Genomic DNA, 24,158 nt, shown 5'->3' on the forward strand with positions numbered 1-24,158 from the left:
GAGGAAACACAAAAAGGTTAAAAAGGATTTAAACAATGACTCAATTTAAACAATGCTCAAAACAACATGTGTTTAAAAGGATTTCGGGGATTTCCACCCATGTTCAGTGGTTGATGTCTAAAATCATTGGCTTTGACTTTAATTCCTTGTGTGAAACCTTGAGTTTTTCAGTACTGGCCTGTTCCCTTAGTTCCCATTCCCTGTTTTATCCCTGTTTTCCAGAGAATCCATTCCAAAGGGCTGGCAAACAATTTTAATGGGTGACTTCTCTCCAATGATGTATTTCTAAGCTGTTTTTCCAACTTTTGTTTTTTTTACTGCTGCACATCTAAATTTATCAGAGCTCCGCCTGAGAAACCAAAACAAGACGTGTGTGCCTCAACCACGCTTATGCTACCCTGAAAAGTTCTTGAGTACGAAATTAGCCACATATAATTAGAGTCTCTATTTCCCATTTTTATAGAATGGGATTCCCAAATGGATCACCCACCTTTATTTATTTTATTTTTGATTCGTGAGCTTATGCAGCATGCTTAAAACAGTTTGATTGTTACCTAAACTGGCATGTATGAAAAAATACCAGAACTAAAATTAACAGCAGCATCTCTTGACTGCAAATTCCCATTCTGTCCTTTCAGTCAAAGGCCCTTTTGTCAATTGTTTTTTCTTTCCTTAAACACTTTTTAAAAGGTTAGAAAATTATTCCAATAGCAATCATTTCAGAAATTACATTAGCATCAAGGTTGGGTCGTGTCATTCAGCTGAATTATATGCTCCTTTCGGCAGGGATTTCCCTCCTTCATAGACAAGAAAATCTTCAAACACTGAGCCGAAGATTAAACAGCATCTGAATTCCACAGCAAACACTTCTGTGTGGGCTCACTCCCTTAATATGTCAGTGAATTAATCTCTGCATTTACAGTAGAAGCATTTTTCAGTAAGATTTACCACCTATCACATGCTTTAACCTCAGTGTCCATTAACATGCAAGGGAAAGACAAACTTCATGGAACAAAGAGCAGGTCAACACAAGTTCAAACTTTTCTGTAGCCTGTCAGGAAACAACAGAAAGGGGCTTACCTTGGCTGCAACAAACAAGGTGTTATATTCACAGAACGACACTGCAAGATGAGTGAAAGTCTGAGCGAATGGTATTCAAAAAAGACGAGGTGGAGATTTGACAGTCAGTGGGAGGAGGAAGAAAGGGGAAAAAGAGCTTGATGAAGTATACCGTGACAGCCTTGCTTGCACTTTGCCCTCTGTTGGACTGCAGTGTGACACCAGTTCCCTCACGTCTACATAGACGCCCATAGCAATCCAGCAACAACTCTCTGAAAACACCAACAGGAGCTGATTAAACAGTTTTATCTCCATGTTGTCTCTGCTGCTGGATGATGACATTAAAATCTTCTTAAAATGTCACACAAATGGATTTTGATTACCTTAGAGAGGAAAAGGATCTGGCAAACTAAACATGGTGTCAGTACAATTTGTAAGAAGAAATTTAAATGAGCAGTTTAATTGTTGTATTTGACCTGGTAGTCTCAAAGAATTGTGTTTAGTGTCTAAATACGTGTCAAAATGTATTTATACACAAGGAATTCACACAAAGGAACCAGAACAGCAACAGACGGCAGGTAAATTAACTAGCACAAAAAAAAAAAACAATTTCACTTTAACATATAATAATAATACCATAATAATAATACTTAATAATATTATTATTTTATATGGTTGCTTGGTTATCAAGCATGTATTAATCCATAATATTTATAAAAATCTATTGAAAAACAGTAAATTGATGCATAAAAGATGCATTCTATTATTATATTTATATAAGATTAATAATAATAACAATGGTTTAAAAAATAACTGTATCAAAATAATACAAGAAATCTATAATAAAAATAAATTGTATTCAGTCAGTCATTTTCTACTGCTTATTCCATAGTGGGTCACGGGGGAGCTGGTGCCTATCTCCAGCAGTCTATGGGCGGGAGGCGGGGTACACCCTGGACCGGTCGCCAGTCCATCGCAGGGCAACACACAAACAACCATGAACACACTCATTCATACACCTAAGGGCAATTTAGAGTGACCAATTGACCTAACAGGCATGTCTTTGGACCGTGGGAGGAAGCCGGAGTACCCGGTGAGAACCCACGCATGCACGGGGAGAACCTGCAAACTCCATGCAGAAAGACCCCCGGTCGGGAATCGAACCCAGGACCTTCCTGCTGCAAAGCAACAGTGCTACCAACTGTGCCACCGTGCAGCCTAAATTGTATTCAATGTTAAATAATTATTAACAGAGATTGTAGCTATGAAAATAAGTAAGAGAAAAACTGCAAAAACAATCTTCCAATAAAACAGTAAAATACCATTCGATTTTTACATTTTGTTAAGCATTTCTAGCCGCCATGATAATGCAACATTTATTCCACCAGATGACGCTATAATACGATTTAAATGTGGCTTCTGAAAGATAAGTTTAAACCTGTCAACATAAACATGCAAGTGGTTTAACAAGTTTATGTGAGCGTTTTTGTCTAAGAATTTAACTTTATAAACATCTAACATGGTATTTACCTGAGCCCTGTCAGATGGTATTAACGTACCACTGAAACGCCAAGCTATGGTGCCTTTACTGTCTTATTTCAGCTCGTAGATATCAGTTGTAATACGGAAAGGACCGTAAAGGTGGTGTTATGATCTTAGGTAAAGAAAAATATACGTAATATGGTAATTGCAACTATCAGTCATACCAATGCTTTTTAAATGAGATTATTATTTCAACATGAGTAAATGTAAAATAATTTTAATGCCTTACATCATTTTATCTTTAAGATATCCTGCAAAAAACAGAGTTTAGAGGGGCGTACATATTTTATAATGACATTTTGTTGTTGCGATCTCTGCATTCCTGGAAAACACACAACACGTTGGGGAACACGGTACTTTCATAGGGCTATAATAAATCCTCTGAGGTACTTCCCACAGCAAGGTCGCTGGTACAGTGTACACCGTCATGTGCTTGCATGTAAAAATCCCGAGCCCTGTGGTAGTACATGAATGTGTCATAATTCATATCCAATGAGACCCCGCCCTGTCCACGCTCAACCGCTGACCGTCATTCTCTCCGACTCGTACTAGTAACCGTTGCCCCGTCTGAGTTTAGCTCTGTTGTCAAACGGCTAGAGGCCAGTTTTTCGTCTCTGCGCCATTCCGTTAGCTCCAGTTGGAGAGCTAACGGCCGCCTGATGAAATGGGATGATGTAGCGGGATAACTTTATGGAACAACTACGCAGTACCTTAGCATGCTAAGCTAACGCGGAGCCAGTAAGTAGACCGAGCTAGCGGCTGGAAGCTAATCCAGACTAACGTTTACCTGCCGTGGTTAGCTAACATGATGGAAAGTGGAAAGGAAAACTACTCTGGAGCGCTTTCGGCGTCACCGGCACTACAGGGGACACCAGACTCTAGCGGGGACCTCGTAAAGCCGAGCGGATTATCCTCGCTCCCCGCTGGAAAGAGACCCTCCATCGCAGAGGATGAGGGTGGGGGCGCCGAGACGAAACTCTTCGGGAAGGGACTTGCAGCCACCTCCCTTCTCCAGATTGCCATAAGAAACGGGATCTATCAGAACCAAGTTGCCAGCGCTACGGGAAAAAACAGCAACATTCCCGCGGTGAAAGCCGCCAACATGTACAGCTTGACGTCGGTGAACAGCAGCACTTCGGTGAACTCGCTGCTGAACAGGCGGCGGCACAGACACAAGAGGAATCTGTCTCTGGGGGCTCCGCCTGGGGCGTCCTCCGTTGAAGCAGCTAACCCCGCTCCCTCAGTCTCGCCCCTGAGCACTCTCAGCCTGGACAGAAAGACCTTCCTCCGGCAGAAGCAGTCAAAGCAGCTCCAGGCCGCTGACAAGTCATGGGTGAGATCCGAGCTCCGGCGAGGCTGTGTCCACGTCCACGACTGGCTCACGCCCTCCATCCCGCGCCCAGTGCTCTGCACCGTGGACACCACAGCGAAAGAGATAGCCACTAAACTGGAGGGGAGTAAATCTGGGGCTGTACTGAGAATAAACTGCAAAGCTGCTGCTGTATCTGACATCAGTGGTCTTTGTAAAGATACTAATGGACATACTGATACTGTGGATGTGAAAAATCCTAAAGTGGAAGAGAATGAAAACACAAAGATTTGCCCTGAAACTAAAATGCCCTCTAATATATTTTTTGATGATAAAACTGGCAGTAATTCTTCATCTGAGGCATGTTTGAATGACATCGGCATTGATTTGAGCCAGAGTGCTGCAGACTGTTTCGGAGCCTACTCTGGTTCAGATATGGAGAGCAGCACCTGTGAGGACTTTAGCCCAGGTGGACCCAGGAGCACAGAGCACCGGGACTCCCTCAGCGAAGGCCCGGGTTTAGGTATTGACTCTTCAGTGCTAAGTCCGAACTGTGACAGTGCTACGGAGGGACCTGACCCATTTGAGAGCTCCTCGGATGAGCTAGAGCTCACATCTTCCCCAACACACTCTACGGACAACTCTGCAGCAGACCAGCTCCCATCAGAAACTCCTAACCAAGACGAGGACACTGCAACTGCCCCCGGTGATGCCACAGATTCCCCCAAATTAATCAAAGCTCCCTCTAAATGCTCCAGCAGCTCTCTGACTCGGCCTCTCACCAGCCAACCAATTATCCAGCCTGACCAGGAGATCCCTGGGGGCAGTGGAGTATGGCCTGAGCCGCTCAATACCAGTCCAACCCCGACCCTCTTCATACAGCTGCATGGGGGAGTTGTGCGGCGGCTGGCGGATGATGAACAGCCTCTGCAGATCCTGAACGAGTACCTCATCAATCTGGGGTTTGAAGATGAGTGGAGGGTGCAGGAGGAGGGGATGAATCCAGAAATCGGCTGCCTTATACGCTTCTACTTTGGTAAGAAATGTTTTGCTTAGTCACAGATTGATTCAAATCTTGCAGTTACTGTAGGATTTATTAGATTTTTATAAAATCAGAAGTGCTGTTGAACCCCAAGCTGTTGCAGGCCACTTCAGCAGTGTTTGATTTCTCCACTCAGGCATTGTTTATCCATTCTCGGTGTACTGTGAGTACTTTTATTGTGTTTGGTCATTGGGACTGCTAAATCAGTGTGTGCAATTGTCCTCCCTGCACAATACCCAGTGTTGTGCCCTTTAAAGCAGCCCCAGCCCCTGCCCCTCTGCTTGCTGCCAGTAAGATGACGCATCAGAAAGTAACAGGTGTGCTCCCTCAGCACAATGAAGTCTGATGTTCAGTCTGTACAGGGCTAGCTTCTCTTCAAGCCGCTCTCTTGTTTTTGTTATTGCTAATGAACCTGTTTTGCAGATAATCCGGGTAAGGGTATGGGAAAAACATCCATGATCTCCTTTGGGATTAACACAGCTGGATATTGTTTGTTTGACCTTGTTTTCTACACCATCAACAAAGACCAGGGAGATAAGCAATTAGGAGCTGATGGCTCGGCTTAAATTTCAACTAAAATTGCCATATTTTACAGACACTGTTTGTAATATGCTGTAATATGCATCTGAAGTGTTTTAAACACACTTTTGTCTTCGTTTTTGTCAACGTATGTACAGTAGAAATGCCAGGCTATGCAAATGCAGTTTCCTTTTTATGTGCCAACTTATCAAAATTATCAAGTTTTTGTAGTATTTCTTTAAACTATGCAAACGTTATTATGAAAAGATGAAATAATATGGCTTTTATATGGCTTTTTCAAAATGTATGTCTATCTAATAATCGTTAAAGCCAAGATATTGATAATGAATGCAAGAAATAAACACAGGCCTAACACAAGGAAGATTTGTGCAAAAATTCATGTTTTTACTGTTGAAAATACTTATTTGCACAATAATCATGTTTACAGAAAAACCTCTATTTAGTGTTTGTTGTGTGTACATCTAGGAAAAAATATTTCATAACGATCAAAAGATTTAGCTGACACCAACTTTCACGACGTGTTACTGAAGTAGAATTCAAATCTCGATTTGCTTTTTTAAGTATGCTTTGGTGATAAAAACTGATTTGTAAATTATTTTCATGAGCATATGAAACCACCTATTCCTATTTTAAACCAAACTTTTGCCAGCATTTTTTTTCTATTATGTCGCTCTCCATTTGCATACACTGTCAAAATCAATATAAAAAATAAATGTCTCAGATAACAGTATTATACATTTAAATTCATTCAATATATTATTTTACTAGAATCATTGTCATTATTCTTTTGTTTTAACTAAAAGCCATTAGAGAATACTTCACCCTTCTGTCTTACATTTTTGTATTAATACCATTATGCCTTGATTCAGGTTTCCTTTTGGTTGTAGTATTGTTCTGTTAAATATGTAAGACAGATATTAGAAAATCTTGCGATGGCGATAATATAAATAAATATTGCGATGGCGACATTAGTTGCAATATGTGCATATTCTGTCAAGTGCGAGCATCTGCTGCTGGTAGACACTGTCCCGCTGACTAAATAATAAATTACCATGTAAAATACAAGTTCATGACACTTGGAATTAGGGGTGCACCGATTGATTGGCCGGCTGATCGATCGGCCCCAATTTTCTTAATTTAGCGGGATCTGTGATCGGCCGATACTTAAATGTGAAACCGATTTAATCCACCGATCCTATCTACCTTGACAAAGGTCTGGAAATCACCCACTGTCCCTCTTTGCTCTGCTCACTTCACAACTGTTGACAACATAATATTGGAACTTTGAAGGAGTGTTGTGACCTTATATTGCCTGACAGTGTCATTTATGAAGACAATCAGAACCGGCAGGTCAGGCTTTTTAAGGCTCAGAGATGGGCCAGAAAACTGCAATCTGTACACACACTGATATTGCGATTATACGTTTGTGATATTGTCATGAACAATATTAATCCTTGAAGTGTTGTATTGCTGTCTATCCATTTCAGAGCTGTAAACCTTAGGAAAACACCTAGGACCCTGAAAAAGCCTTCCATGCTAAGTTAAAAGTCCAAAGTACAGCAACCCCTTAGTACTTTTTGGTGCTGAACTATAACAGCCTTAATTTCACTGCCTTCTATTTAGCGCTGCTGTAAAACGCCTGAAACGTTGCTTTTGATGGACTGTTATAAAACCTCGTTTTTAACAGTGAGGCCATCACATATACAATTTTGGTGGCAATTTTATTTAAACATGGTAATAGTAAATATCAGAACTAGTATCATGGTAATTATTAAAACCAGTAGAAGTTTCATCAGTAATTTAAACAGCGACCACCACCACGTACACTAAAATGTACCCCGACAGACTGGGAAGCCACATTTCCTCCACTCTGTACCTCTGCTGTAATCTGATTTAGAGTTTTGCTGCTGGAGGCAGCAAGCCCTCCAGATACTGCAGATGAACCATGAAACAAGCTGAGAGAGGTTGATTTGTGTGACTGACATGAGAATCAATTATGAGATGATAAGAGGTGACAAAGATTCACTGACATTCATCCCAGCATCTTGAGTGATTTATGTCTCAATCGCTTTCGAGTGTTTTGATGAGGCGATTTGTCGGGATGTCATGAAAACCATTGAGAACCATCAGTGAGTGCAGTTTGACTTATGTCTGCCTAAGGGATTTTGACAAAGCCCAAATCTGACCAGCAACATCTCTTTCTGTCATACCAACTCGCAGTGTGCTGACAGTAAGAGAAAAGTGACCTCAGGGGAACTCGGATTTCACCTCCTCAGGGTTTCGGATCTCTCAGAGACAACCGGAGGGGAGGGCTCCTCCTCAATCTATCCAGAGGTCGCTGCTTTAATTCACAAGGTTAAAAACTCGTCAAGTTTCTTATTCGGTCCGAGCTCGGAGTTCGAGCTGCTGGTGGTGTCGCAGAGGTGGAGAATGAAGTCGGACGCTTTGCAGAGTTCAAATAAAGGTCCGGCTGAAAATCGAGCAGCCCCTTGATGAGAGACAGGATGTCCTCTAAACAGAGAAATAGAAGGAAGGAAAGGGCATGAATAACAACAAAACCCACCATGTGTACACCGCCCAGGGAAGGGTGGGTGCCAACAATACATATTTCACAGTATTGTTCTTAAGATGACAGCAGTTAGAATGCTTCTGTCAGTCAAAAAGAAAACAGATACTTTTAAACCCATTATGCTTTTGTAATATGCATCTGAAGTGCATCTCGCTCATCTTTTAGGTTTTCTGGACTCAACCATCAGGCTTCTTCAATTAAAGGCAAAACATTTCAAATGTTGTATTGCATCAGCAGTTTAGAGCATGGTTCTCAATGGTTTTCATGTTCATGTGTGCAGCAATGCTGACAGCTTACAAAAAGTTGTCTTATTAACTCATCTTCAGCTTGTCAAGCTCTTAAATGATAAATATGGCTGTCCTAAAGAGATTTCTGAAAAACTAAAGCTTAAATAGAGTTTATTGGAAGGAGACCGTTTAGGTGAAAAGGGCTCAAGGTCAAAATGTTCTTTTTAAAAAATCCTACAAATAAATCATACCCTGGGAGATTGGGACAAATATTATATATTTTTGGATTATTATTACAATCGTTTATGACTTGGCATGTTGCTTGATGGTTGGTGTGCCCTGATTGGACACGTTAAAGGCCAAATCATTATACACAATCAGTTCTGGATCATTTTCTGTAAGTAGTTTTGTTTATATCATCTGCTGTTGTATAAAAACACTCCTACTTTGGCACAGACTTTTTTTCTAAGGTCGCTCTAAGTAAAGGGATGTAGAGACCAGACTAAAGTGGTTCAAATCAATTGTGTTCACCCAACATTGTTCAAAACCAGATGTGAGAAATGTTGTGGTGATTTAAAAAGGAACAGAAAATTAAGCAACAAGTCCTAAATTCTTAAGATGAAGCTAAATTCTTGTAAAATAAAACAAGGATTTTTTTAAAGACATTATGTTAAAGAATATGTTGTATTGCTATCTACACAGAGAGAAGATTTCTTTCCTGGAATCCATTTGTTGCTTCATTAAACAAGAATGCGAGGCTAAAACAAACGATTCAGAAAATATGTTTGTGTTGACAGCAGCCGAGTCCCTGAGTAAACATGTAGGTCAGTTGTGATTGGCACTGTATGAAAATAAGTCTCTATTAGGGCTGCAGCTAACTTCTGTTTTAGTAATCAAGTATTCTATGGATTATTCTGACGATTAATCGAGTAATCGGATAAAAAGAATTGGCACACTGCAGATTTTGCATTTTACTACTTAAGCTTATTTAATTAGTATAACTACTTAAAAGAGAAAATGTAAGTAAACAGATAATTGGATTTCTGTCTTAAAAACACAAATCAACATTGTATTGTCTAAAATTCAAAAACACAGCATGTCTTTAGTGTACACTTGAACATTTGTAGCAAAGCATGCATCTGCAGCTAAAACAAATAGTTCCAACAACAACATGTCAAAGGCCCATACCTTTCTGGTTGACCAGTACAGGGCTGGCTGCATCTGCAGTAAAAAAAAAAAAAAAATGGTCACAAACAAAAAAGTGAATAAAGTGTCACTTGCATATTACATTCTGGAGTTTTCAAGAGATTATTTAAAAAAAGCAGAATCTCATCCAGATGAAAGAAACCGTTGTAGTGTACTTAAGTCCCAAATTACACTCTTCTTGTTTTTTAGTGCAAAAACAGAGAAGAAGGAAAAAAAGTGCTTAATAGGAGATTTTTTTACAGAATTTGAACCAGGAGAAGCTAAAGCTATGCCACTTGAGGACGTCTGGATAGAGCAGAAGTTTTTTTTTTATCTTTAATGAAAAATGTATATATTTTAGTGTACAGTTTTGGCTTCATTACTGCTGAGTGGGTTGTTCTTTCAGTTAATGGCATGTTTTAGTCTTTAGACTCCAGTTATCGATTATTCGATTACAAAATTAGTTGACGATCATTTCAATAATCAAATAATCGCGATTAATCTGATTCATTGTTTCAACCCCAATCTGCATATATAGCTCTTCCTAGTTTTCAGCCAAACAAAACCATACAACTGTTGCTCGGTTGGAATAAAAAACGTCTTTAACACATAAACTCGTGTTAACTGAAGCCTCTGCTTTCTGCATCTGACTCAGCAACCCGAAATACTCTGCGCCTCAATCGGTTTTCACTAAAGAGAAGGAAATGCAGCTCATTGAACGGGGTCCCGTCAGTGCTGCCCTCCTCCCCTGCTGAGGCTGAGGCAGGGCTGGTGTCTCGGTCGCTGGATGGAGCAGCCAGGGAAATGGAGGTTCTGGTGTTGTAAGACGTTACGTAACAAGCTAATCTGATTTCAGGCCTCTTTGTGGTTCAGGCCCTTCATGGATCTCACTTTCTCTTGTTCCCTGGTGGATTCAATCTGACGGTTTAAGTAGAAGGTATATAGTGGCTGTGAGTGAAGAGAAATCTAAACACATGGGGTAAAATGGACTGAAAGAACTCTCACTCTTCTGCACTTCAGTTTTGGGTTCATGAAGGTTTGAAAACATAACAAAAATGTCGCCTGAATGACTGCTCGCTGTGGCGGTCTGCACCCTATCGAGCTTCAGTTCTCTTACACAACAACTCTCCCTTTTTTGAAACGGATACCCACAGTCAGGGAGTTAATTCACACCATCCTAAAGAGCCTAAAATAAATAAAGCTGTCAACTGCTAGACAAGTCTGACCATTAATGATCCTCTGCTGTGCCATGTTACCCTCCTGTCTGTCTTTCCTAACAGGTAAGCCTCGCAGCGTGGGTGGTTCTGAACGTGTGCAGCTGTCCGGAGTGTTTAATGTGCGAAAAGGGAAGCTGGCCCTGCCAGTAAACCGCTGGTCAAAGCGTCAGGTCACGCTGAGTGGTACCTGCCTTATTGTGTCGTCTGTAAAACACGCCCATACGGGCAAGATGCACATCCTGCCCCTCATCGGAGGAAAGGTAAGAGGTTATCTGCTGGCTATTAATCATTTCAGCCCTCTACTCCAGCATGGTGGCTGTAGTTCATTGACAGAGGTCCCTTTTGTGGTTGGAAAACTTTTTTTCCTGCTATGTCTGGAGCTTTACTTTGAGTATTTAGTGAGATTCAAACAGATTTTTTTTTTTTGTAATCTTTCAAAATGTTCTTGAGTAATAGTCCTCTATATATTCTGAATGTCTCTTATTGTGTTTCTTTGGACTTTACTTGCTTATGTATATAAACAACCTGGGTTCATCACTTGGGTTTAGCAGGAGGGTGGCATTTCTTGATGGTTGATGATGGGAACTGATATACCTCCTTTGTTTCAGGTGGAAGAGGTGAAGAGGCACAGCCACTGTTTGGCCTTCAACTCTGCCGGTCCTCAGAGTCAGATCTATTACGTCAGCTACGACTCCTACGCTGAGCACCTGCGCTGGCACAGGATGGCCTCAAAGGTACAAGTCAATATCGGGCTGCTTCACAATTTGAAATGCTCAGTTTTTATGCCAAGCTGCCTTCTTAATCATCTTAAAGCGACAATCATCTGCTCATGTGTACAATAAAACTTACACTAATCTCTGCACCATAAACTGCTTGGCCTATAATACAGTTTTGCAAGACCTGCACACAAAAACCGGCCTTAATTTTTAAAGGCTGTGAAAGTCTCTTCAGTGTGTAGCAGACATCACAGACAATATACAGACAACAGGTATCGGTGGTCAAGTTTAATCAGGGACTGCAATATTGAATACAAAAAACAAAACGAGAAAATGAGATGGCATTGCTATTGTGTTTCTGTCTTAACTTGGTGAGTCTTTCCTGCTTCCATCTCCTGCAGGAAAATGGCTTCTTCCCATCTTAAATTAGCTTTTTGAATAAACTTTCATTTGTCAAATGAAATCTAGATCTAATGCCCTTAATGCAAACCCTTTAGAATATCATTGTTTTCATACAAAACGTGCCCTTAAAGTCACGTTGCTCATTCCCCTTTCCTCAGATTGCCTCCCAGAGGGTGAACTCTGTGGACCTGTCGTGCTGCAGCCTGGAGGAGCTGCCCTCTCAGCTCTTTTACAGCCAGGACCTAACACATCTCAACCTCAAACACAACTTCATGTCCCTGCAAAAAGGTGTCCCTGCACTCACCAGGTGAGACTGTGTTCTGCTCCAACCAGACTGTTAACACTCCTATTTTTTTGGAGGGGCGTGTCACGTGCCCGAAAGTGGAAACAGCTTTGCTGAAATGACAGATGACGTGTGTGTGGTTCTTGTGGTAATGAATGAGTTCAGTAGAGCTGCAATGGAGATGACAGATTTGACATCATGTGACCCCTAGGGGCAAGGGGCATCTGTTTGTGTTTAGGTCAACATCCTGAATTAGTTATTGATGTCATGCTCCTGTGAGGTTTAAGAATCATTTTCTTTGTTTCATCTTTATCCCTAAAACCCAAAAGATTTTTATTTCAAAAACATAGACGTTTGGTTTTTCCATGTGGATTTAGAAAAAAATATCTTTGGGGAATTCTTAGATCCTGCACACTTGAAAAATCTCCTCCTCAAAACCACAGTTTGATTGTTTTCTTTTGGTTGGAACAGAAAATGAAACTTTTGACAGGCAGTGTAAATTTCCAATAAGAAACATCAGTCATCCCCCAGCCTGCTCTGAATAATACAGTATTTCCAGACGTTGTGTTCTGCCATGTGAGCACTGATAGCAGCGTGTTGTTTGGACTTGTTCAAAGATGTTCTTAGGCAAGCTTTGGGGTTCATCTTACAGCTTGTGTACACAGCTGTCGATTTGAGGGGGTGTTTGACTGCTTGTTTTCAATAAAAACAACTCAGCCGAAGACATTTTCACAGATCCATAGTCCTCGTGTGCTCAGATGTTTTCACATCATGGGAACTAGCTACAGTGACTCCACTAACACCACACTCATCCAAAGCCAGCATCAGACCGTAGAAAAAACGGATATTATCACCAGATATTTCCCACTCTGTTTAATTTCCACCTCTCTTGACTTTATGTCGAGTGAGCGCAACACTGAAGGCTGACATTTACCTGATGGAAATTCACATGTAAATACCACCATTGTTTCTGGATAAACACAAGCTTCCTGGGAAGGTTTTTCCACAGGTTTTTTTTTTTTTCCTGTGGATCCCCTCTGAAGGTCTTTGTCCCTGAGTCTGACCTTTTAAGCTGGATTGGTTTAGGCCCGTAAAACAGGCTCAACTTGCATGGAGTAAAAGAAGCAGCACATAAAGAATCAACAGACCAGAAGGAGGCAGTATCTATCAAAATGCATAAATAGATCTGGATATTTAAGGAAAAAACATTTAAAACGATTTATATATATTATTTTAGGGTATCCTTTTTACCTACATTTGTTTAAAATTGTCGGTAAATATATGTGTTTATATATGTATCGCACAATTTTTATATATAAATATATAAAAACTTACCTTACCTCATATCCAATTTATTTTTATTTCTTCCTTCTGGGCTTTTTGCCTGTTTTTTGTCTTTGTTTGAGGCAATCAGGTTTAAGCCAAATTACATAGTCAACTTTAGCTGTTTTTCTGCCAGTTTACTTTGTTTGTCAAAGAGGTTTTATGTAATGAAGAATGTCTTTCAGTTTGTTTGTTGTTTCTTTTTTGGTGTTTCTTAATGTGGAAGAAGGTCACCGTCTGATAATAGCTGTGTTACTCTTTGTCTGCCTTTTTTCCCTCCAGTCCTTCCTTATTTCACTTGGTGTCTCTTTCTCTTTTTCTCTGTAGGTTCTGTAAACTAAGAAGCCTCAGTCTGTCAAATAACGCACTGTCTGAGTTTCCTCTGGCACTGTGCGACATCACCTCTCTCACAAAGCTCAACCTGTCTGGAAACCGTCTCTCCTGTCTCCCTGCGGAAGTCGCTACCATGCACAAGTAAGTGAGGATCTCACGGCTGCAGTGAGTATCAAAACGTTGTTTGCACGTGTGCAAAATGTCTCCTCGCTAACCTGCGTACTATTGACAGGGACGTTGATGCTGAGGCATCAGTCCAGAATAATCCCTCTGGGTATTTGATGAACATTTGGCTGAGAACCAAACGTGTCCTGACAGTGCAGAGATTTCAGCTATAATGCAGAGTCATGCTGACTGTGGCTGCGTGCAGGAATTTCACCAGCAGGATCTCCAAAGTCCTTTGTCAGTTGTCAGGCATTGTAGATATTCACAGAAGAGTTAATATTTAACACCCTAAGGTCGGGACTGTGGCGCATGAAAGAACCAGGGCTGGATGTGGAGTTTGTCTTAATGCTAATAGTTTTAAATCTGAAGTCACGCTTTTTAAGTTAATATGTAATTATTTAAAGCTCTTAACCAGGCAATCTGCACACATTTCTGCACAGAAACGTAGCATGAGTTGAACAAACGGGACAAGTGTGAAAATGCCAGAAGTTTTTATCAATGCACTGGAAGAAATGGCAAATAGACCAGAAATGTTTTAATGCTGAACTGGCCCTGATCGATCATCAGTCAGTCAGAACAGAACAGAAAAAATCACAACTTTTTTCCTATTGGTGAATGCACCATACTTAAGCTAGACAAAGTTAGGCAAACAACACTCCTCGGTGTGGAAGTTGTTACTGAGTGGAAAAGATGCTGTTAGCCATTTTCAGTAAGTCTGAGTAAGCATAAAAGGTTCAAGAAGCTGTTTTAAAGGAAATCCTTTTTTTGCAGAGGCCTGTCTGCTATTTCTTTAAATTTCTACTTTAGTAGGGACGATAACCTCAGAAGATAACGGCTTCCTGAATATATTGTGGCATATTTTCTCTTTTCAGTCCTTTTTTATGTTACTGGAGTCTGTTGTATCCTTGATGGAGCTAGATCAAGAAATATTGGGAGCCATTTTTTGGACTCTCACAATAAAGCCTCCGCTCCTTATGTCAAAAATGAGTGATCACAGAAAGAGTCCTGTATAGTTACAAGAAATTAATTATGAATAAAACAATGTAACTTACCAGTAGATCAGAACTTTTTCCTTTCAGTTATAAAGTTGGACACAACTGTTACTTTCTGTTGAATGGGTCTATTGAGGAAAACATATCTAATACTTTATATTTGCTTTATTTTGAGGGGTGGAACAAAAGGGGTAATCTGTCTTGTAAAGGAAATACGCTGCAATCCTCTTTATTTGTACAGATAGCTGTGTTCCATAACCTGGAACATTTTACTGTGAGGCAGGGAGAGACTGCTCTGTCGCCTGACCCTGGGGTGGACAAAATCCATGTTTTACTTTAAACATTTTTTGAATTTGTTCAAAAGGTAACATGCTCTCAGATCGTTTTATGTGCAGAATTGGCTCTGACAACCTGATTTATCACCTCTGCTACAAATCAGCTGTATGACGATGTTTAAGGAGACCTTATCTCATTTTTGTGTATATAACAGCTAAAGCTTTGACTGCAGCTGAAGTTTGCCTCTATCATCATGAAGCATGGTGAAGTGACATGTTAAATGATTTGTATTTGTTCTAAGCGCATGCACAGTTTGGTTTGAAGCACAGTTTTGGGTTCAATAAGAAAATGATCCACTGAACTGGGGGATGAAATCTCTCCTTCTAGCTTGCAGACTCTCCTCCTGGACGGAAACATTCTAAGCTCGCTGCCTGCAGAGATGTGCTCTCTGGAGGGACTGACCTACCTCGGCTTATCCTTCAACTGTTTCAGCGGTGTCCCTCCCATCCTGGAGAAGCTCAGAGGGATGGACAAACTCTGTCTGGCAGGGAATCGGCTCTCTGTCCTGGATATGGCTGCGCTGCAGTGGCTGCCTGCTCGATATATAGATGTCAGGTAAGAAGATCTGTCTAAATTATTGTTTTTTTGGAGAAAATACTACAGAAAGACTTTTATTAATCATTTCTTAATAATTACATTATTTGATACCAGAAATCTTTAACTCTTGTAGCGCATGACCTCTTGGTTTTCTTTAGCTTAATATTTCCTAAGACAAAAAATTAAAAACATGATTTCTCTTTGCTATGGTTGTGATTCAGGATGAACCGGCTTCAGAATGTAACCATGGCTGATTCAGAGCAGCTGCTCCACATCATCCAGCTGGACATGAGGGATGCTGGCCTACAGAAGCTGGATGTCAGCTGTTTGGGGAAGCTGGAGCTGCTCCGCTGCAACAGAAACTGCCTCTCCGTTCTCAGAGTCAGCGGCCACGCCCTCAAAAGTTTGCATGCCAGTCATAATGGTACTGACACTTTAATAATTGTGAGATTTAAAACAGATGAGGCCCGACACGTCGCCTTCACTCACGCTGCTGTGCTTGGGTTCGCAGAGTTAATGCAGCTGGAGGTGCAGCCTGTGCCAGAAAATCTGACAGTTCTGGATCTCTGCAGGTAGGGAGAATGTCTGCACCTTGCTTTCCTGCTCACATTGTGTAAAAGATGCATGCTGACTGGGCTTGTTTTCTTAAAGGAATAAGCTGGGATGTGTCCCAGACTGGTTGTGCGAGAGCAGCAGACTGGAGGTGTTGGATATTAACCATAACTGCGTCACAGAGCTGCCCGTATGGTGAGCAGCATGAAAATACACGACACAGCCGCCAGGTTCCTGAATAAAACAGGACATAGATGGAAAATGCCTGATGTAGTTAAATTAATCTAAAATGAGTTAATAATTTGTAAAACTGGAGTGTTTTCAAGAAAACCTTTAGTGGTCAAGAAAAAACTAATTTGCTGAAATTAGATTTTTCTCTAATCCACATAGGGGTCATAAATATACATACAGGCTCAAATGTAATTTCTCCCTAATGTTTCGTCAAATGCCTCCTAGTTAGAACTTGCACATTTACCACACTTTGGAGCAGTGAATAAGGATCTGGCATAATTCTGGCTGGATATTTAACCAATCATCTTTGCTAAATTGGCCGAGTTCATTTCAACGGGTTGGTTGGTTTCCTCACACCGAGACAAATATGGCCAGCAGTTTGTTAATTCAGTTTTGATGTGTATTTGGACTCATTGTCCTGTTGGTGTCCAAGTTTCAACCATCTAGCTATTGATTTGAGCCGTAGTTTAACAATTTGGAGGTTTCTCCTCGACACATCTGGCTTGTTCATGTGGGCAGCTGCACATTTCAGTCAGTGAAGATGGCGATTTTGGAGCAGCAGTTTTAAACCATTGATTGTTGCTGGATTGTTTCTGAACATCTTAACCAAATACCCTTCATCTTAGGTTGACAGTTTGGGTCTTCTTTCAGATTTAAGCAAGATGTTGTTTGTAGATTGTTAAATCCACTGAGATCTGTAAATCAAATCTCTTTTTAAAACTGCCACACATAACCACGCTCACCAAACAGAAGTCAATAGGCTGTGGCCTCATCAAGTTGGGACAACCTTCAGCGCCACAAAATATTTCAATGAATTTATGTTAGAGCTGGGCAATGTGGACAAATAAAATATTGCAACATTTACCTCCGCAGTTTCTAAAATGGCATCTGTTTCCATACAGACTGAAAACATTATTAACTGACATTTATTTTTTTAAATTACTATAAAATAAACAAACAATTGCCTCAAGAATTGTGTGACATTATGGATAACGAGTAAAAAGGACACTTTCTCAATTAATAACGTATTAATGTGGCGAACCCATGTTAACTATTGTTTAAGAGTGGAAATATTTTCAAGTACAAGCTTAAAATTTATATTCACAATTTCTTCTCTATTATATAAAAATGCTTAAATAATGGTGACCCCACATACTACCTGGTAGGCTACATGTCTTACTGAATTTTAAAACCTATCTTTATCATTGTTATTGTGATTTTCAGCCTCTGGATTAATATTGGAATTGTTTTATTGCTGGAACTATTCCACGTATATATTTTATCCTGTATCGATGAGGAAAAATCCACAATAACATCAAACTCAGAAATCAGTGCAATCGTGTCGTCCTAGAAAATGAATGGTTCCCAATCCGATTTAAAGTGCCAAGTTAAAATGAAATTAATGCATATAAGTGGATACACACATGAACCTGCTGTTGTGTCAAGTAGTGGATGTCACACACATACGAAGCACGTAAAGGTTGCATAAAGGAAAAAGATGAGCTCCACTTATCTGTTCAGATACGTCAGCCATAAATACCGTTAAATAAAGCTGCAGCATCGGAATCAGGTTTTCTTTAATATGGACCTGCCTTAAAATAACAAATTGTTTCTGTTGCATCCGATCAAACCAATTAGAAGTACTGCAGTGACTTTGTTTTAAAACATTACCATCCCTCTTTTTATTTGTTTTACAGTGCAGCGTCTCTGTTTGTCTAATGTCTTAAGTAGCCTCTCTAAGCTGCTACCACACCACTACACAACTGAAGGAAATACTCTTACTTCATGCTTTCAGTGGGGAAACAGCCCTAGGATTTCACCTGTTTGGCTACAATCTACATGATTCAATTCAGTTTCCTCATAGAACTTGAACAGGAGAGCAGGAGTTCCACTGAAAGGTTTACGGTCCGCAGACTAATCCGGCTGTGTTTGTGTTGAAGGCTGCTCTCTAGTGGGAGTCTGAGGAAGCTGCTGGCAGGCTGGAATGATGTGTGCAGGCTTCCCGAGAGGCTGGAGAGTTCCCAGCTGGAGGTCCTGGACCTCCAACACAATCACCTGACGGAACTCCCGCACAACCTGTTTATTAAAGCTCAGAGGTGGGTCTCCTTTCCTCACATTTCTATGGCGTTTTTCATTGTTTAATCTTTACAGCGAAATTCTTACTGTGTTCCGGATTTCATCATAGCTTATGCTACCTAAATGTGTCAGCCAATAAGCTGGAAGACTTGCCTGCAGCCAGCTTGTCAGAGGATGCCTGCAGCAGTCTGGAGGAGCTTTATGTGACAAATAACAGCCTAACGGACAAGTGCATCCCTCTGCTGATGGGACATGGCCGCCTCAGGGTGCTTCACCTTGCCTACAACCAGCTGCAGACCTTTACTGCCAGGTAGAATGCTGCAAACAAAATAATGTCTTTAGAGTTTTAGTGTTTCAATCAAAAGCTGCAGATCAGTCATTGCACCTTCTCCATGTCTGAGATTCTGTATTTTGGCTTTCTACAGTAAACTGGCTCAGCTGGAACAGTTGGAGGAGCTGGACCTGAGTGGCAACAGACTGAGGGCTGTGCCCACCACCATCCTCAGCTGCCGGCGGCTGCACACGATGTCCGCCCACTCCAACTGCATCAACACCTTCCCAGAAGTGCTTCAGCTGCCCGACATAAAGGTTTGTCAGATGAATCCCGGCATTGATCCAAAGTGCATCACAGATGGCTAAAAATTTGTTCAGATGCATAGTTATGTTCCATTCATTCACATGAGCCATAAACTGGCATCACTTCTTTTGGCTGGAATTAAAGCAATAGACAGCTGTTGTTAGGATGTTGTCAAAGTGCTTAAACATTCAAACAACTGATTGTGTTTGAAAACTAAACAACTGTCCCGATGCATGTTCATAGTGAACTCTCTCCATACTGTTTTCAGTGCGTTGATCTGAGCTGCAACGAGCTGAATGCGGTGGAGCTGCCGGAAGTTCTTCCCCCAAAACTCCAAGAGCTCGACCTCACCGGAAACCCTCGACTCAACCTTGACCACAAGAGTCTAGAACTCCTTAAGTATGAACAACACATGCAGGCCATCTTCAGCAGGAATCTTCAGAAACAGAACTAAACGTCAGATTATTTTTTTTTCTTGTTTTCCTTCACGCAGCAACATCCGCTGTTTCCGGGTGGATCCGTCTCCTTCAGCTTCTGCTGCGAGCGAGAGTCACGGAGTCCCTGCGGTCTGGAGTCACAGCTTTACAGAGGCTTCTGGAGTTAAAAACAAGTCAGTCTTAGAAATCTTGTAGCTGCTGTCTGGAAGTGATGGCAGAGCATTTCGATGTTTAGATCGGGACTAAAGAAAGAATACCTTTTGCTGTGTTATTCCTGTTTCAGAGCTAATAAGCTGTTTTCCTTCTCAGGCTGTGTGTGGCAGCTCTGGCCCAGGACACTTTCTGCGGGACTCGTGAAGCTCTGTACGGCGTCTTTGATGGAGACAGAAACGTCGAGGTGCCTTACCTGCTGCAGTGCACCATGGGAGATGTTCTGGCTGAGGAGCTGCACCGAGGGCCGTGGCAGGAGGACTACATGACCAACACTTTCCTCACCATGCAGCGGTAAATGCTCACCTCCACAAGATTCCTGATTAGGAAGGAAAACATCAGCTTGTTGTTAACACTGTTTTTCTTTGTCGCCATCTGCAGGAAATTGGGCACGGCGGGTCAGAGGATGGGTGGCTCGGCAGTTTTATGTCACATCAGACATGACCCTGTGGCACCCGGTGAGCCCAGGAATTGCTTTACCTTGAAGGCCGCCAACGTGGGCCGGTGTCAGGCAGTACTGTGTCGAGGAGGGAAAGCTTGGCTGCTGTCCAACATCCACACCATCCAGGAGGAGTCGGAGTACGAGAGGGTCCGACAGCACAATGCTGTCATCACAGAGGTAAGAACAAGCTGTTTATTTCAGTTGATGTTAGGGAAGGTACTTTGTACCTGAACTCGTTATTAAAATTTAAGGTAGTTGACAAAGCTGTCTAAATCTAAAATGGGTAGAATTTACCTGAAGCCACCTTCATCCAAGCATGTTTTGCTTTAGGAAATCTCTGGAAGCACAGTTTTCACATCCCGAATGAGGTCGCTGACCTGTAATTCCAAGACTTACTCCCTTTGGTACAGTGAGCGATTAAGACAGACAAGCGAACAATAGAGTGGAGTGGGAGGTATGAATTAGGTCATTTCTGATGAGTCTTCAGTTGAGTTTACTTCTGAAGTGGATTCGGACTGCAGCTAGATGTGCATTTTAGGTAACCATAGCGACAAGCTCACGTGCAAAACAAAGATTGAGTTGTAGTTAACCATCTCTACAGTTTGAGGGTGTCCTGCTTTTTGACTTTTAAACTCAAATTTTATTGTTGTAAATCAGGTGTCTGTGGAGCTGTTGGACATAATTAAATTTGTATTCTGTCAACATTTGGTTTGTTAAACTGAATAATTTCTCTCACATTATTAGAAACATCTAAAGAAATTTAGAGTTTTCCACAGCATGAAAGTGCCTCCAGAAATGTTGTAAATATTAATATAATTTTAAATTAGTCACTTTGAGCTCTGCTTATGGCCTGGAAACGAAGCCTAGTAGAACACCAGCTGGAAATAAAAGATAATTATCCAAACTATGCAAAGAATAAAGGCAGGAAAATAAATGAAAACAATTTTTAAAACATATCCTATTTTCTGTTTCCCTCTCTGCAGGATAACAAGGTCGGTGGTGTGACCGACTCCACCAGGATGATGGGATACTCCTTCCTCAGTCCCTCTGTGACACCCTGCCCACACATCTCCATGGTGACGTTAACCCCTCAAGATGAGTTTTTCCTCCTGGGCAGTCGAGGTCTGTGGGACCTGCTGTCTCCCAGTGAGGCGGTCGAGGCAGTCCGAAACGTTCCAGACGCCCTCGCTGCTGCTAAGAAGCTGGTGACTCTGGCTCAGAGCTACGGCTGCTCCGACAGCCTCAGCGCCGTCGTCGTTCAGCTCAACATAACCGAAGACTGCTGCTGTTTCTGTGAGCCTCCCCCTCCGCCACCCAGTCCAGGACCCACTGCGCAGCCCACCCTGCATCCCTACACACCCAGCAGCGACGGCGGGATTTTGCTGCCGCCTGCCTCCTCTGGAACCATGAGTGAGCTGAGCAGCGAGTTCAGCACCTCTGAGATGAGCAGTGAGGTAGGCTCCACGGCGTCCTCCGAGGAGCCGCCGCTACAGACAGAACCCATGAGCACCCATCTAAACGCTCAGGGCCGAGCTGGCGTGCGGAGACCCGCTGTCAGGTTAGGCGACGTCCAGAGGCAGTTCTCCGGTGCACTGTCAGATAACGGGCTCGACAGCGAGGATGAGGAGCCCATCGCTGGCGTGTTTTCCAACGGCAGCCGAGTGGAGGTGGAGGCAGACGTTCACTGTCTGCTCCGGCACGACTGCGCTCACACTAACAAAGCAAGCACAAACAAACCCATCGCCAACGGTAACAAACTTTTGCCTCCCAGCCTCACCTGCACATCTCCCTCACCCGTCCCTCCCTTCTCCCCAGGCCTGAGCCAGGAGGCTCGCTCGGTCACTCTGGGCCGCAGGGCTCGTGGTAACGGCTCCGTAGCCTGCCAGGGCCGGAGCCAGGATCTTATTGAGGAGGCAGCAGAAGCCCCCATAAGGAAGCAGGGAGGCTACTTCAACGCTCCTGCCCAGCCGGACCCGGACGACCAGCTGATCATCCCACCGGAGCTGGAGGAGGAGGTCCGCCAGATCATCCAGCAGCAGCAACAGCAACAGCAGGAACAGATGCAGACACACAACTATCAGACATCAGCCGACTATTTCGTCACACCTCTTTGACTGCGGCGGTCAGCAACATCATACGGATCTAGCTTCAGAAAGGAGGAGTGTCTGATCTACTGGGCGCCGAGTTCAATCTCAAAAACTTGGAGTCCTCTAAACGCGTTTTTGGACCAGAAACTCTTTTAAGGTTTTCTTATCCACTTTAATTTCCACTGTTCACACGCCCTGAAACACAATGCAATTTTTGTAATTTTATGTTGATCTTCACATGTAAATGATTTTTACCATATCTATGATATGATGAAGCACTTTGTGTTGTAGTAGCTTTTCAGATCAGTTCTACGTTAAACGGTACTTTAAGAACCGGACCAGCGGATATTTTTCCCCGTTTGGGTCGCAGCGGATGACCTTAGAGGTGTCGGAGTTAGGAACTGTTTAACTAACTCCTAGGAGTTTAATACTTTAAAGTGAGTTAGTCACTGAGGCTTAACTAATATTCTCTGAGAGAAAAGATTATACCTGAAGGCCGACGACGTTCCGGGTCCGTGTTCTCTAGATGGTGCTGCAGTGTTTGTAGTTACTAACAGTTCAGAGCAGTGTTACAGCAAACAGCACAAGAGACCTACTTTTGCTAAACAATAAAGTTTTCATATAACTGCAACATGTTGACTTTGTGCCCTTGTTTCTCTGAAGTTAAATGTATGCAGCATTTTTTGGTTTGAGTGAAAGAATTTCACAAGGACAGACAGTTTAACAGACTTTAAATCTATTTTATATGGATTTTATGTGTTGGATCAAAAAAAGGAGAGGATAATTGTGACGTAAAAAGAAAATGATACATGGTTGTTTAATTGATTGCAAAGGATAATTGAAAAAGTGTGGCAGGCCTTGTATTCAGCCACCTTCTTTCTTTCATTTATGGCTGCAAACTTTTTCGGGTGTGTCTACAACCTGGGCTGCACATCTATAGACAGATTTTTGCCTGATCTATAGATAGCTAAAGCTCATTCCGATTGGATTTAATGCATCTGTGAACTTGAATTTTAAGGTTTTCATGCAGTGCTTGATTGTCATTTAACTCACTATGATCCAAAATATTTTACTGTAGGCTTTTGGGTCGTCGTCCTCCTGGAAGGTGAATCTCTGTCTTGGTCTCCAATCTTTTGGAGCCTCTAACATTTATTTCCAGGCTTCTGCTCAATTTTACTTCATCCATCTTCATTCCAACACTGACCTGCCTCCTCTCCATGCTGAAGAAAAGCAGCCCCACAGCATGATGCTGCCACCACTGAGTTTCACCATAGGGCTGTTGTGTTCAGGGGTATGTGCAGTATTGGTTTCCTGTCACAAATCACATTTGTCGTGTAAGTCCAGTTCTGGCCTTATCTGACCAGAGCTCCTTCTTCCACATGTTTGCTGTGTCCTCTGCAGGTCTGTTAGAGCAGCTTTCAAACAACGGCTTTCTTCTTGCCACTCTGACCTAAAGGCCAGGGCCCGTATTCAAAAATAATCCTAAGACTAAAAGTAGCTCCTGGTGATGTCATTCTAAGAAAAATCTTTAAATTATTTTTAAAGATTTTTCTTTGAATCTTCCCTTGGTAAGATAAATGTTATTCACGAAGCATCTTAGGCCTTAAGAGAGCTTAAAATCCCTCTGACCACTGTGCAGGACTTGTATATGTCATTCCCAAGACGAATTGATGCTGTATTGGACGCAAAAGGAGGCCCTAAACCATACTAATAAATTATTGTGGTCTAAAACCAGGTGTTTCAGTTTCATTGTCCAACCCCTGTAGAGA

At 41.9% G+C, this 24,158-nt stretch overlaps 2 protein-coding genes across 3 annotated transcripts in view; one reads left to right on the forward strand and one right to left on the reverse strand.

Annotated features, from left to right (window-relative positions):
* Positions 1 to 1,508, reverse strand: part of LOC124873910 (tensin-3-like) — a 66,346-nt gene extending 64,838 nt beyond the window's left edge. The window contains exon 1 of one of the 2 annotated variants that reach the window (XM_047374960.1): positions 1,081 to 1,508. The gene's annotated coding sequence lies outside the window, so the exon portion shown is untranslated. The remainder of the gene's footprint in view (positions 1 to 1,080) is intronic. The other variant, XM_047374957.1, reaches the window with a different exon arrangement.
* Positions 1,509 to 3,107: 1,599 nt separating this feature from the next.
* Positions 3,108 to 23,020, forward strand: LOC124873958 (PH domain leucine-rich repeat-containing protein phosphatase 1-like). The gene is made up of 17 exons (XM_047375043.1): positions 3,108 to 4,946; positions 10,754 to 10,950; positions 11,299 to 11,424; positions 11,967 to 12,115; positions 13,742 to 13,888; positions 15,568 to 15,795; positions 15,999 to 16,201; positions 16,289 to 16,349; positions 16,429 to 16,524; positions 18,501 to 18,656; positions 18,746 to 18,946; positions 19,062 to 19,224; positions 19,482 to 19,612; positions 19,707 to 19,823; positions 19,960 to 20,154; positions 20,242 to 20,479; positions 21,286 to 23,020. Exons 1-17 carry the CDS (start codon positions 3,407 to 3,409, stop codon positions 22,414 to 22,416), a joined length of 5,079 nt encoding a protein of 1,692 aa, XP_047230999.1. The 5' UTR covers positions 3,108 to 3,406; the 3' UTR covers positions 22,417 to 23,020.
* Positions 23,021 to 24,158: the final 1,138 nt, after the last annotated feature.

This window comes from Girardinichthys multiradiatus, chromosome 9 (genome assembly GCF_021462225.1).
Source record: "Girardinichthys multiradiatus isolate DD_20200921_A chromosome 9, DD_fGirMul_XY1, whole genome shotgun sequence".
Lineage (NCBI taxonomy): Eukaryota > Metazoa > Chordata > Actinopteri > Cyprinodontiformes > Goodeidae > Girardinichthys > Girardinichthys multiradiatus.

Bases quoted from the DNA above. Each gene is read 5' to 3' on its own strand.
- LOC124873958 (XM_047375043.1), top strand. From the start codon at position 3,407: ATGATGGAAAGTGGAAAGGAAAACTACTCTGGAGCGCTTTCGGCGTCA. The intron at 15,796-15,998 runs GTAAGAAGATCT...GTTGTGATTCAG, and splicing joins GCTCGATATATAGATGTCAG to GATGAACCGGCTTCAGAATG. The intron at 19,613-19,706 runs GTATGAACAACA...TCCTTCACGCAG, and splicing joins AAGAGTCTAGAACTCCTTAA to CAACATCCGCTGTTTCCGGG.